Source organism: Coregonus lavaretus, assembly GCF_964263955.1.
Source record: "Coregonus lavaretus genome assembly, chromosome: 7".
Lineage (NCBI taxonomy): Eukaryota > Metazoa > Chordata > Actinopteri > Salmoniformes > Salmonidae > Coregonus > Coregonus lavaretus.
In genome coordinates, this window is record NC_139994.1 from 21,181,912 (window position 1) to 21,194,749 (window position 12,838).

General features: G+C 43.3%; 1 protein-coding gene across 1 annotated transcript in view; it reads right to left on the reverse strand.

Moving 5' to 3' along the window:
- Positions 1 to 12,838, reverse strand: part of LOC311132257 (ras/Rap GTPase-activating protein SynGAP-like) — a gene marked incomplete at its 3' end in the record, with an annotated part of 72,739 nt that overhangs the window by 19,612 nt on the left and 40,289 nt on the right. The window contains exons 3-14 of the mRNA XM_084165491.1: positions 8,737 to 8,831; positions 7,935 to 8,056; positions 7,501 to 7,654; positions 7,213 to 7,311; positions 6,834 to 7,073; positions 6,370 to 6,705; positions 6,058 to 6,202; positions 5,605 to 5,749; positions 5,207 to 5,443; positions 3,681 to 3,882; positions 1,400 to 1,590; positions 880 to 1,084 (exon numbers count right to left, since the gene is read on the reverse strand). Of these exons, the coding sequence (XP_084021617.1) occupies positions 880 to 1,084; positions 1,400 to 1,590; positions 3,681 to 3,882; positions 5,207 to 5,443; positions 5,605 to 5,749; positions 6,058 to 6,202; positions 6,370 to 6,705; positions 6,834 to 7,073; positions 7,213 to 7,311; positions 7,501 to 7,654; positions 7,935 to 8,056; positions 8,737 to 8,831 (2,171 nt within the window). The remainder of the gene's footprint in view (positions 1 to 879; positions 1,085 to 1,399; positions 1,591 to 3,680; positions 3,883 to 5,206; positions 5,444 to 5,604; positions 5,750 to 6,057; positions 6,203 to 6,369; positions 6,706 to 6,833; positions 7,074 to 7,212; positions 7,312 to 7,500; positions 7,655 to 7,934; positions 8,057 to 8,736; positions 8,832 to 12,838) is intronic.

The following is a 12,838-nucleotide window of genomic DNA, read 5'->3' on the forward strand; positions in this document are numbered from 1 at the left end:
TGGCCCTGTATATGTGCTTTCTTGAGCAGGGGGACCTTGCGGGCGCTGCAGGATTTCAGTCCTTCACGGCGTAGTGTGTTAGCAATTGTTTTCTTGGTGACTATGGTCCCAGCTGCCTTGAGATCATTGACAAGATCCTCCCATGTAGTTCTGGGCTGATTCCTCATCGTTCTCATGATCATTGCAACTCCACGAGGTGAGATCTTGCATGGAGCCCCCGGCCGAGGGAGATTGACAGGTCTTTTGTGTTTCTTCCATTTGCGAATAATCGCACCAACTGTTGTCACCTTCTCACCAAGCTGCTTGACGATGGTCTTGTAGCCCATTCCAGCCTTGTGTAGGTCTATAATATTGTCCCTGACATCCTTGGAGAGCTCTTTGGTCTTGGCCATGGTGGAGAGTTTGGAATCTAATTGATTGATTGCTTCTATGGACAGGTGTCTTTTATACAGGTAACAAACTGAGATTAGGAGCACTCCCTTTAAGAGTGGGCTCCTAATCTCAGCTCGTTACCTGTATAAAAGACACCTGGGAGCCAGAAATCTTTCTGATTGAGAGGGGGTCAAATACTTATTTCCTTCATTAAAATGCAAATCAATCTATAACATTTTTTACATGCGTTTTTCTGGATTTTTGTTGTTGTTATTCTGTCTCTCACTGTTCAAATAAACCTACCATTCAAATTATAGACTGATCATTTCTTTGTCAGTGGGCAAACGTACAAAATCAGCAGGGGATCAAATACTTTTTTCCCTCACTGTATCTAAATTGTGAGGTATATTATGAGTTGTAATATACTGTATGTGTCCAACTCAAAGTTTTTGGTAGTTAATTCATTGATGGCTGCTAGTGGCAATAAATCAATGCATCAGTGTTTACCTTTGGGTCTGGCTCAGTGATGTCAGAACTGCTGGTGCAGTACGCAGGGCTGGACCGAGCCAAGGGGGGACGGGTCACGTAGAAAACGTCCTTTGAACCGCGGGGGTCTCGTTCCACAAAGCTTCCCATGCTGACGTGAGACGAGAGGACCCCACCCCCAGATAATGCCGAGGTTGGGGAGGGGAGACGGGAGATGTCTATTGAGCTGGGGGAGGATCATCACCATTATCTATCATTATTACCATTGTCAGGGGCTGTATTTGAAAGCTATTGTAAAGTATACATTTTAGGCTCACACCTCACCCCTCTTTGCGTCAACATTGTTTATTTACAAATACTCAAACAACAACAATGAAATTGTACAATCATAGCTGTTGGATTACGATAAGGGTGAACCAGTACTAAATTAATAAGGCATTTATAAATTACATTCTTCAAGAATCAATGCGTATCAATTGAAATTACCATTGAACCTCAAGAAATCTTACGCAGATTATGCCTTTAAACTCGGAGCAGTTACCTGTTGAGATCCCGCATCATGAGGCTCTGGAAATCAGATGATACCAGGCGATTGGAGGAAGGCCGTGTGATGAGCCTGTCCTGCTGTCTGTCTGTCTGGTGGCTGGCCTGCCGGTGGAGCTGGGGGTTCCTCAAGGCTACACTGATGTCATTCAGCAGACGTGGCAAGGGGCCAAGCTTCAGAATAGCGTCCTGGGAGACAAAGTATAATGAAAAGATTGGACAGTTTATCCCCAATTCTGTCCTTTCTCGCGAAATGTGCACTTCCATTCATGGATTTAAAAGGAAAATACTGTTATAAGAAATGTGGTAGAACCTCTATCTAGCACAGGACTGTTCATTTCCGGTCCTGGAGTGCCAAAACACCTGCTTTTCATCCCGTCCTTCTAACCAGGGACTGATTCAGACCTGGGACACCAGGTAAGTGCAATTAACTACCAGTTAAAAACAGAAACCAGAAGTGTATCAGCCCTCCAGAACCGGAATTGAGCCCTGATCTAGCCCATGCCTCCACCAATCCAATGCTTATAAATGAGTGGGGAGGAGTGCATAAATGTACATCTCTGGAGAAAGGACAGAGAATTGGGATACAGGGATCATGGAGAGACTCTGGCTACATCCCAAATAGTCTAGAGCGGCTTCTTTTCCTCTCATTCATCTACACTGAGGTGAAAGGACTGAGCAGGCGAAAGCAGATGTCAACCATATTGCTATCACCTGTTTTGTGTTCTCAGAACAGTGCACATGGAGGAAGGGAGACGAAGAGAGGAAGCCACTGTAGACTATTGAGATGCATCCATGGGCTCAATTAAAACAAACGTGTTCAGTCGCTCACGCCACTCATTGATTACATGGGGAATCCCAAGAGTTGGAGGTGTCCAATATTTCAGTTGAGGTGTGGATTTTGCAGATGTTGTGTCCTTTAAGAAAAGGCTTGCCTATTCTGTTCTCAGACAATTAAAAGTGATTTCCCCTTCCCCTCGTTCACTCCCCTTTCAGTTTCACTTAAATTATATTTACCAGTTCTCCAAAACATTTACATGCTCCCTCTAAAATGGATTCTGCCATTTTAAAGTGAACAGAGACGAGGGAACCAAAATAGAAGTGGAATTCAGCCAAGTGAACAGCGGGAGTGGAGGGAGTGAAAATACAAATGGATTTTAGCCAAGAGATGGTAAGAGAAGAGGCGTAAAGGGGTGGGGGAAGGAAACCAGTAGCAGGAGGTTTATCAGCAGAAGAAAAGCGTATTACATCTGTATTACAGCCACTTGATATTTATTTGTATACTTCAAAGACGCAAATGGAAATGCAGAAAATAGAAAAAACATTTGTTTTGACAATAAAAGGCATGCCTCATGCCTTACTGCTTCACTAACATGCTCCTCCTCATGTGGCCAGTGTAGCAGGCAGCATTGACAACAGCAGGAGTGTAATCAGTCGTGGCTCAAGCCGTGCCATTTTTTGGGGGCAGGTGTAGCATTGCTGTTACCTTGATCAGCTGGAGATGGGAAAATATTCAGCAACTCTTGGAGGACAATAGATTTTGTCCTAAAAAAAACGTACTTATTATTAAAACCAATGCATTTAGGATGCAATATCCCGAGGAAGGGTACATTATATGCCAAAATATATTGGTTTTAATAATAAATATGTTTTTTTAAGTCAACTTCCTTTGTCCTCCAAGATTTGCTCTCATTTTCCTTTTGCTATTTGGTTCATGTGCGGGGAGCGACAGTATTTTCTTAATGTAATGGCATGGATGATGACTAACCTTGCCTGAGACCTGAAGACTATGACAAGGCTTTAGGCTTTAGACTAGTGGGCATGTGTGTAGTGTGCAGAAGACCAGGGTTCAAATCTAGACGGTCACATTCCACATAATCTCGTTCCCAGACACTTCCACCCAAATGAACGAACAGTCTGGTGGACCAATGCGTCAAACTTGGCCTTCATTATCCAATTATACAGAAAGATCAGGAGAAATGTAGGCATCGGCTTAATCTACTAACCAATCATCTACCACAACACCTTCCCCCTAACCCTACCCCCTACATGTCATGTGTGCACCACACGTTCTTGCTTGGGTCCTGCCTCCATTTGGAGCCACGCCTCACAGTCGTGTGATTCGCTCAAATTAAATGATGACAAATACTTTACTCATTAAGGTCACTCTCATAGAATTCTATGGTCACTCCCACTAAGGCCAACTTTGAATGGTTGATGTCCCAGGCTTATATGCGCTGTGCACAATAGCCTGGGGACGAGGTTACATTCCACATTACCTTGCTCAGTTGGGCCATGACTTCCCACAGCAGGCTGTGGAGCACCGACAACTCCTTGCCCAGGTCGATGTAGCCCTCGAAGCCCCCGGCGTTGCTCCCCGTGTCCATGTTGGAGATCTCATACAGGAACTGCTGCATGGAGCCCCACTCCATCTCCAAAAACTCATTCATGAAACACATGTGGTCCTCTTTGCCACTAAACCTGAGGGGAGAATAGACAGCAGTGTGGAGGGAGCATTGAGAGAGAGAGAGTGGGAGAGTGGGGGAAAGACGAGAGAGACAGTGGGGTATAGAGAGAAATAAGTTCTCACAGACAGTGAAAGATTGAGGGAGAAAGGGACAAGATATATAGTATAGAGGAGTACAGATAAATAGAGATAAGGGGGTATGGAGCGATAACAAGAGAGGGGAGACAGACAGTGTGAGAATGCAAAGAATGAAAGAGCAGGAGAGGAAGATGGAAGGATACAGTATGAAAAACAGGTGATGGTGAGGGGGAGAATTGAATTATTCGTACTTTAACCTTGTAACAAGAATATCTCAAAAACAAATCATTTCTGTGCAGACAGACTTCTCCACCGTCTGAACATTTGTGCCATTGAAACCTGTTACGGTCACTTTTGTGAACAATCATCTTGTTTGTGGACAATCATGTTGGATGAATTCTTCATTCACTGTCCCCAAAGGAACAAAATATTTGGTAACACTTTATTTCACGCTGTGATATAATGCATTATGATGCAGTTATAATGCATAGTAAGATTTAAACAAGTCATAAGCATGTATGACCCCATTGTAATGTCGTGGAAATAGTGAATGGATTGGTTCCTGGAAGAGTAACTGATCGAGGACATAGATAATGACTTATCAAGGCTTGATTGGTAGTGGACATACTGAATAAATGTGAGGGAAGGCTAAAATAAAGGTTATGTTAAAAGAAAGGCTAAGATAAATGTAAGAGAAGGCTAAAAGAAAGGTAATACTAAAAGAAAGGGAAAGCTACGTGGGAGTAAATTGTACATAGGAGGAAAGGCTAAAAATAAAGTTCATTGTAAATGAAAGGGAAGGCTGAATGTGAGGGAATGATAAATGAAAGGGAATGATAAATGAAAGGGAATGATAAATGAAAGGGAATGATAAATGAAAGGGAATGATAAATGAAAGGGAAGGTTACATGAAAGGGAATGATAAATGAAAGGGAATGTTACATGAAAGGGAATGATAAATGAAAGGGAAGGTTACATGAAAGAGAATGATACATGAAAGGGAATGATAAATGAAAGGGAAGGTTACATGAAAGGGAATGATAAATGAAAGGGAATGATACATGAAAGGGAAGGGAAGGTTACATGAAAGGGAATGATAAATGAAAGGGAATGTTACATGAAAGGGAATGATATATGAAAGGGAATGATACATGAAAGGGAATGATACATTAAAGGGAAGGTTACATGAAAGGGAATGATAAATGAAAGGGAATGATAAATGAAAGGGAAGGTTACATGAGAGAGAAGGTAGTGACTGACTTGGAGAAGCTGGCCAGGTTCTGCACCACCTTGGCGATGAGGGTAAGAGTGCGGGATGTCCGCTCTCCGGGGTACTCCTGGGTGAGGTTGAAGAGAGAGGGCGACATGATGGCGGGACACAGGAAGCGTAGAAAGAGGGAGGAGCTGATGAGGCGGTCTGCGATGTCCTCCCTTCCCCGCTCGGCACACCTGACCCTCCATGAGGCAAAGACATCCTTCAGCTCCCGCGGAAATACACTATAATAAAAGGGTAGGATAGAAGGACAGAATAGTACTTTATTTTCCATTGCAAATGTTTCTTTTTGTTGGGGGGGGACAAACACCCCACCATACTAGAAAGGATGCTGTGTTACTGACACATTTGTACAATGGCATAGTCATGTGGAAAAAGTTCTGACCAATGAGAATTGACAATCTTGCAGAGTGCCAGCTCACAGCACATGCGAAGATTGGCTTGGTGGTCGGCGAGGACAGACGGTGGAGTGCGCATGGGATCCACTTCACAATTCTCCTCTGACTCGTATAATGCTCGAATGAACTCCCCTGTGAACGAGACAACGGTTCATTAATCCCCATCAGTATCTTCTTCTTCTTCATCATCATCACCATTGTCATCATAGTCTTCTGATCAACATCATTGTCACTCATCATTTCAAATACTTTAGCTGTGCTTGATTGAGCTTGCCTGTTCAATAAAAAAGCTCTAAAAGTGCATACCCCACTCAAAGCGCAAGTAAACACTCAAAGTATTTGATCGATTTTCAATAGCATTTGAAACCATGTCTGGATTTGATCATTTCAGGTAATTCTACACTGGTATTGGTATACAATGAAATAATCTAGAGTTTTACCTATGGCATCCTTGAGGTACCGGTGCCCTATCAATTTGAGGTACTCCTCTATGGCTTTAGTAGCAAGGGTGTTCTCTCGAAAGATCAGATGCTGTCTGTCCATGAATCTATCCACCTCGCACATCGCCATGTCTGAAAGGAAGTCCTGTAAAAACAACATGCTCCTCAAACAAACAACACAAACACATTGTACAGCAGACCCAGCGGCCAGGAAAGATGCTACAGGCCTCATAAAAATAAAAATAAATCAGAAAGGGGTTACTCTCCAACAGGAGTGCTTGGCCACCCCTGCTTTAGTGCCTTCCTTCCTACCTTGGCCTTGCCTGTGCTCTGGAGAATGTGCACCAGCGCGAACGCCACCTCCTCTTTGCTTTTGACACTGAGCAGAGGCTCCAGCACGGCACACAGCGTACGGTAGTTATTGGTGATGTACTCGGCAAACTCCTTGTACAGCTCCATGGGCAGGATACTCATGGTCTGGTAGCGGGACTTGAGACGGATTGAGGCATTGATGACCTTGCCACCGCCTACACCGCCACCCTTAGCCAAAGCACTGGGCTGGATCACCGGGTACCACTGCTCCACAAACTGCCTGCCTGTGATGCTCGATATGGGGATAGTGACTAGGCCGAGGTACGTGCTCTTCTCCTAGGTTAGAGAACAGAATGGAGAATAGAATAGAAAGGAATATTTGAGTAACTCTGCAAACACAAAGATAGACAAAGAGAAATAGAACCACCATAGACAGACACACACACACACACACACACACACACTTTGCGTCTCTTTTTGTCTGTCTCCTTGTAAAGGTGCAGGCGTAGGCTACGAATGGCAGGCAAGTTGTTGAACTCAAAGTGCTCGCCCCAGAAGACGGTGTCCGTGCGCGGCTTGCTGGTGGTGCGCGCATACAGCATGTCATCCAGACACAGCTCGCAATAGTACCGCTTCTTAGGCGGAAGGTCCCTGGCCTCAATGATCCACAGCTTAAGCACATTGTCCACCCTTCGACTGTTGTCCTAAAATGGGAGCATTGGAGAGAGAGCGAGAGGTGAAGAGTGCTGAAATTAATGGAGATGATCTTACAGTTTTTATTCCATAAAAGGCATTTTGAGTGTGGAGTCCTTTTTGAGTCCTTATTCTTCAGTATTTGTTCACCTTGTTGGGCTTGACAGCTCTCTGTAGATTCTCAATCCATTTGTCTCTCTCAGCGGCCGAGCGGCAGGCAAAGCATTTTGTCCCTGAAATGGTGGTCACCTGCAGTCAAACAGACACATAGAAGTGAATTCATCAATTATATAGTTTGTTGCTTGTTAGTGTGTAACAGTTGATCAATTGTTGTCACCATGACACATCAACTGGGAAGACAGAGTTGTAATAACTGTTTTAGATTAGGAAAGATAGGAACGATACTATCCTCTATTCTTCTGGCAGCAGTGCACACACCTCAAAGCAGTACTCCTGGCCCAATATGCTGGAGTGGACAGGTTTGATGACAGCATCTTCATCCAGCGTGAGGTCCAGAGCCTCTGCTGCACTGCTAGGGGAGAGCAGGGACTCATGAGAGTGGGACTCCTTGAAGCTCTGCATTAGACGGGTCCTAGAGAGAGAAATAGAGAGAGAGACAGAGAGAGACAGAGAGAGAGAGAGAGAGAGAGAGAGAGAGAGAGAGAGAGAGAGAGAGAGAGAGTTAAGGGAAACGGTGCTTTGAAACAAGCACTACTAAATATAATTTGGCACAAAATTACAATATATTTTACATATTGGAAAAGACCAGGTAAAAGACAAGAATAGGAGTATAAAATAAAGCTTTACAGACTGTAGAATAGGGACCACAAGTGTACGTCACACATGCAAACTTTTGGGAAAGTGTTAGCTACCTCTCCTGATCAGCACTACGGAAACGGGGTAGAATCATGTGGCGGAAGCTGCTGGTTCGATCCAGTTTGGGCTGGCTCTTTGCCCTCTTGATGGAGCCCTTCAACTTTCGACTGAGGAAGCTCTGTTGGGGACAGGAGAGGAGACCATTACACAGGTGGGGATGTCCATTCCATAAAAAATGGAGTCATTTAGCAGAAGCTCTTGTAAGACGCTCCAGAGCGACTTACAATCAGTGCATTAAATCCTTCTTCAAAATAGGTGCTATCTGCAAAATCAGTGTTAGCACGTGTCCATGTTATTGTTGGTGGTGGTGATGGTTATGGTACTGATGGAGGTAAGGAGAAGAGGCAAGGAACCCACTTTTGAAATGTTTGTTTTTTGTTTCCTTCAGATGACCACTGGAGGAGGCTATTGGGCTACAGAAAAAGCAACACTGTCCATTCAATAATGTTGTTTCAGTGGGCTATGCCAATTCAGTCACTAAGATGGATAGTAAAGCCTATTTGAAGACTCGAAAACTCAATTGGTAGGAGTACTGTTCTGAGGCTGAACTGGTGTAACTGCTATGCTGTACTTTTAATTTGGAATCGGTAAATTAGTACCATTACTGTTAAACTACTATCTATTACTATTATTGATTCTACTCTGGACAAAAGAGAACATGGAGATGAGGGAGAATAATGATAGAGAGCAGGAAGTGAAGCTAATATGGGTGGGTAGAACTTTACTGTACGGCTCGGAATAAGTGGAAATGACACGATAATAACGGAAACAGGTAATATAGCATGTTCCCGTACTTACTTGTTGTCTGAAGGGTTGTGGGGGGGCAGTGGGAGGGGTTTCCATGCTTGGCTGTCTCGCAGTGGCAATGCTCTTCCTGCGAGCGCGAGTGTGCTCTGTGAGAGAGAGAGAGAAGGAACCCAAGAACCTTAAAAAGTCCAGTCTGAAACTGTAACTCAATATCCACTCTGACCATGGGGAAAAGTGCAAGAACAGTCTAAACAAAAAATACAAACACAAACAAAACTTTTGTTCTGAGAAGTTGAAAATACTGTAACATGATTTTCACTACCATTCTATATCTCCAGGTGAGCCAGTGCATGGTAGTGCCTTATTGTTTTGTTCATCAGTTGGGTGCAGGTTTAGTCTGGGCCATGTTCAACAGGCAAATGTTGTGGAATGTTGTAGATATAATAGTCAAGAATAGAGCTGATGTGACTACTAATTCTAAACGTCAGAGAGGCATGCTTGTTCTACATACTATCTGAACATTTTGCTGTGCTTAGTTCGCACATATCACGCCTATGGCCTGGCTCTCTCCTCTATTCCCTAGTCGTGCCAAAGGTTTGAAGGGGTGCGGCCAAGCTAAACGATGAAGAAATCACAAAGCTACAAAATAAAGAAATGCTAGCCATATGTCCACATCATATATGTCTACATTCAGAAGCAGTTACGAAAGTAGGCCACCAGCAAAATTACGTGAACATGGAAAATAACCACCAACTGACGGGCAGACTAAATGAAAGTACTCTTTGGCATATGGGCAGATGAGAATTATCATCTGAGTCAACGCTTTTCTGCCCCCATCTACATCGAGCCAAGCGACTGAGGGAGCTTCAGTTGGCTAGCCAACTGGGGGGGATGCCTATATAATCATATGATCAATTATATATGAATAGCACTGCCTCTACTCTACTATTATACAACCTATAACATAAGGTCATCGACTTTGTTAGTTAAAGCAATGGTAAATTAAATATCTCAAACCACCCCACCAAGATGGTTGCCAGACTGTAAACAAACAAGCTATTTTCTACCAATTATATTTCTATGGTTACACCAACATGCTTTATTCCCCCCTCAATATCTGACACTCAATATCTGACATTTTCCTCAGTTTCCCAGTAGAGCAATGGTAACCTTTGTAATACTTAAGGTACTATAAATACTCACTCTCCTTCTCATCTGTTCTTCCTCCCACACACTCTTTTACATAATTCCAGTGGTGTACTCCCCCTCCTCTCGTCTCTTTCTCTCTGTCATCCTCCCCTCTCCTCTGTACCCTCTCTTTTCTCTCCTTTTTCTTTTCATCCTGCTGTCTAACACATTTCGGCTCCTAGTCATTTCTCTAAGAAGTGCTACATATTTTAATGTGAGTTGATACATATCAATCAATGAAGTAAAAATAACAGACCCTAAAAGCAACCCCTTATTTAGGTTGTATACATACATAGATACATAATATAAAATAATATGCCATTTAGCAGACGCTTTTATCCAAAGCGACTTACAGTCATGCGTGCATACATTTTTGTGTATGGGTGGTCCCGGGGATCAACCCACTACCTTGGCGTTACAAGCGCCATGCTCTACCAGCTGAGCTACAGAGGACCCCAGATACATGCATGAACACACACACACACACACACACACACACACAAATACTCATGAAAGTCTCGACTGTAATTTTCATCTAAAAAAAATCATTGTTTAGAACAGTTTACACCTTAGATTTATGCTGTATTGGAAACATTGTGCAATATGAGGTAGAGGTAGATTATCACAAAAATATAACTGTCCCTGCTGCCATGGCGGATGCTATTGGTACTATATCTGATGTTTAACACCTTTTCTGTCCTCAGAGTTGGTCATTTTAGGGAATTTGAATTTGGATTGGCTATCCCCGGCCTCAGATTAATTTAAGAGTATATGCATTGATTTTAATCTGACTCAAATGATCTCAAAACCCACACGGCTAAATGTGAAAAACCCTGGTAAATCTTCATTAATTGATTTAATTCTTATTAATAACCCCCATAAATATTTGTCTAGTGGAGTATTCTCATATGAGCTCAGTGATTATTGTCCCATAGTATGTATTAGAGATAGGAAACAGCAAAATACTAATCCTTGTTTAATTACTGCCCCCTAAATAAATACTGTACGTTTTCTGCTCAAGGGTTTTACATGACATTTAGCCACCGTCTCCTGTATTCCTGACCCTGAGTTGGCTCTAGAAAATTAATCCTCCATACTTATTCCTCTGGCTGATAAACACGCCCCTTTTAAACAATTCAGAGTCAAAGATAGATCAGACCCTTGGTTTTCTTCAGAGTTATCTGAGCTCATTCAGATGAGAAATCAGGCTTGGGCCAAAGCATGGAAAACTGACTCTGTAGTGGACTGGCAATCTTTCAGACAATTGAGAAACAGATGTACTATCTTGATTAAGAAAGCTAAATCAAATCTACTTTTTAAGCTCTGTCTATGATTCTGCTGGCAATCCTTCTAATTTTTGGAAAACAGTAAATGCACTGAAGCGTACAAATTCCTCTTCTTCCCTGCCTAAGCAAGTTCTGTCTGACTTTGGCATCATAACTGAGAAGAATGGGATAAGTGATGCTTTTAATCATAATTTTACCGTGGCAGGCTTTTTATTTGAGAGAAACGGTGGTGTAGTTGACCCTGGTCAGTCAGTAGACTGCTCTTCCCTCTGCTAGCCTCTAGCTGACTTGATGGTTAACCCGTCAACTTCTAGTGAATACAGGTGTGACGCTGTATTTCTTTGGCACACCTGTATTTGGGGAGTTTCTCCCATTCTTCTCTGCAGATCCTCTCAAGCTCTGTCAGGTTGGATGGGGAGCGTTGCTGCACAGCTATTTTTAGGTCTCTCCCAAGATGTTTGATCGGGTTCAAGTCCGAGCTCTGGCTGGGCCACTTAAGGACATTCAGAGACTTGTCCCGAAGCCACTCCTGCATTGTCTTGGCTGTGTGCTTAGGGTCGTTGTCCTGTTGGAAGGTAAACCTTCACCCCAGTCTGAGATCCTGAGTGCTCTGGAGCAGGTTTTCATCAAGGATCTCTCTGTACTTTGCTCCGTTCATCTTTCCCTCGATCCTGACTATTCTCCCAGTCCCTGCCGCTGAAAAACATTCCCACAGCATCATGCTGCCACCACCATGCTTCACCGTAGGGATGATGCCAAGTTTCCTCCAGACGTGACGCTTGGTATTCAGGTCAATGAGTTCAATCTTGGTTTCAATGGACCAGAGAATCTTGTTTCTCATGATCTGAGAGTCCTTTAGGTGCCTTTTTTGGCAAAGGCCAAGCGGGCTATCATGTGCCTTTTACTGAGTGGCTTCCGTCTGGCCACTCTACCATAAAGGCCTGATTGGTGGAGTGCTGCAGAGATGGTTGGGTTTCTGGAAGTTTCTCCCATCTCCACAGAAGAACTCTGGAGCTCTGTCAGAGTGACCATCGGGTTCTTGGTCACCTCCCTGACCAAGACCCTTCTCCTTCGATTGCTCAGTTTGGCCGGGTGGCCAGCTAGGAAGAGTCTTGGTAGTTCTAAACTTCTTCCATTTAAGAATGATGGAGGCCACTGTGTTCTTGGAGACCTTCAATACTGCAGACCTTTCCCCAGATCTGTGCCTCGACGCAATCCTGTCTCGGTGCTCTACGGACAATTCCTTTGGTCTGAATACTTATGTAAATAAGGTATTACTGTTTTTGATTTGAAATAAATTGGCAAACATTTATAAAAACCTGTTTTCGCTTTGTCAATATGGGGTATTGTGTGTAGATTGTTGAGGGAAAAAATGTATTTAATCCATTTTAGAATAAGGCTGTAACGTAACCAAATGTGGAAAAAGGGAAGGGATCTGAATACCTTCCGGATGCACTGTATATATATTTTATATTTACAAAAAATATATATGGGAGATTGGAAATTATTACGGCCACAATCTATCTGCAATATTAAAGCTGATCTACCACCCCTGACCCCCCCCCCCCCCCCCCCCCCCACAAAAAAAATAAGTATAATACAATATATATACTATGTGGACACCCCTTCAAATTAGTGGATTCGGCAACATCAGCCACACCCGTTGCTGACAGGTGTAT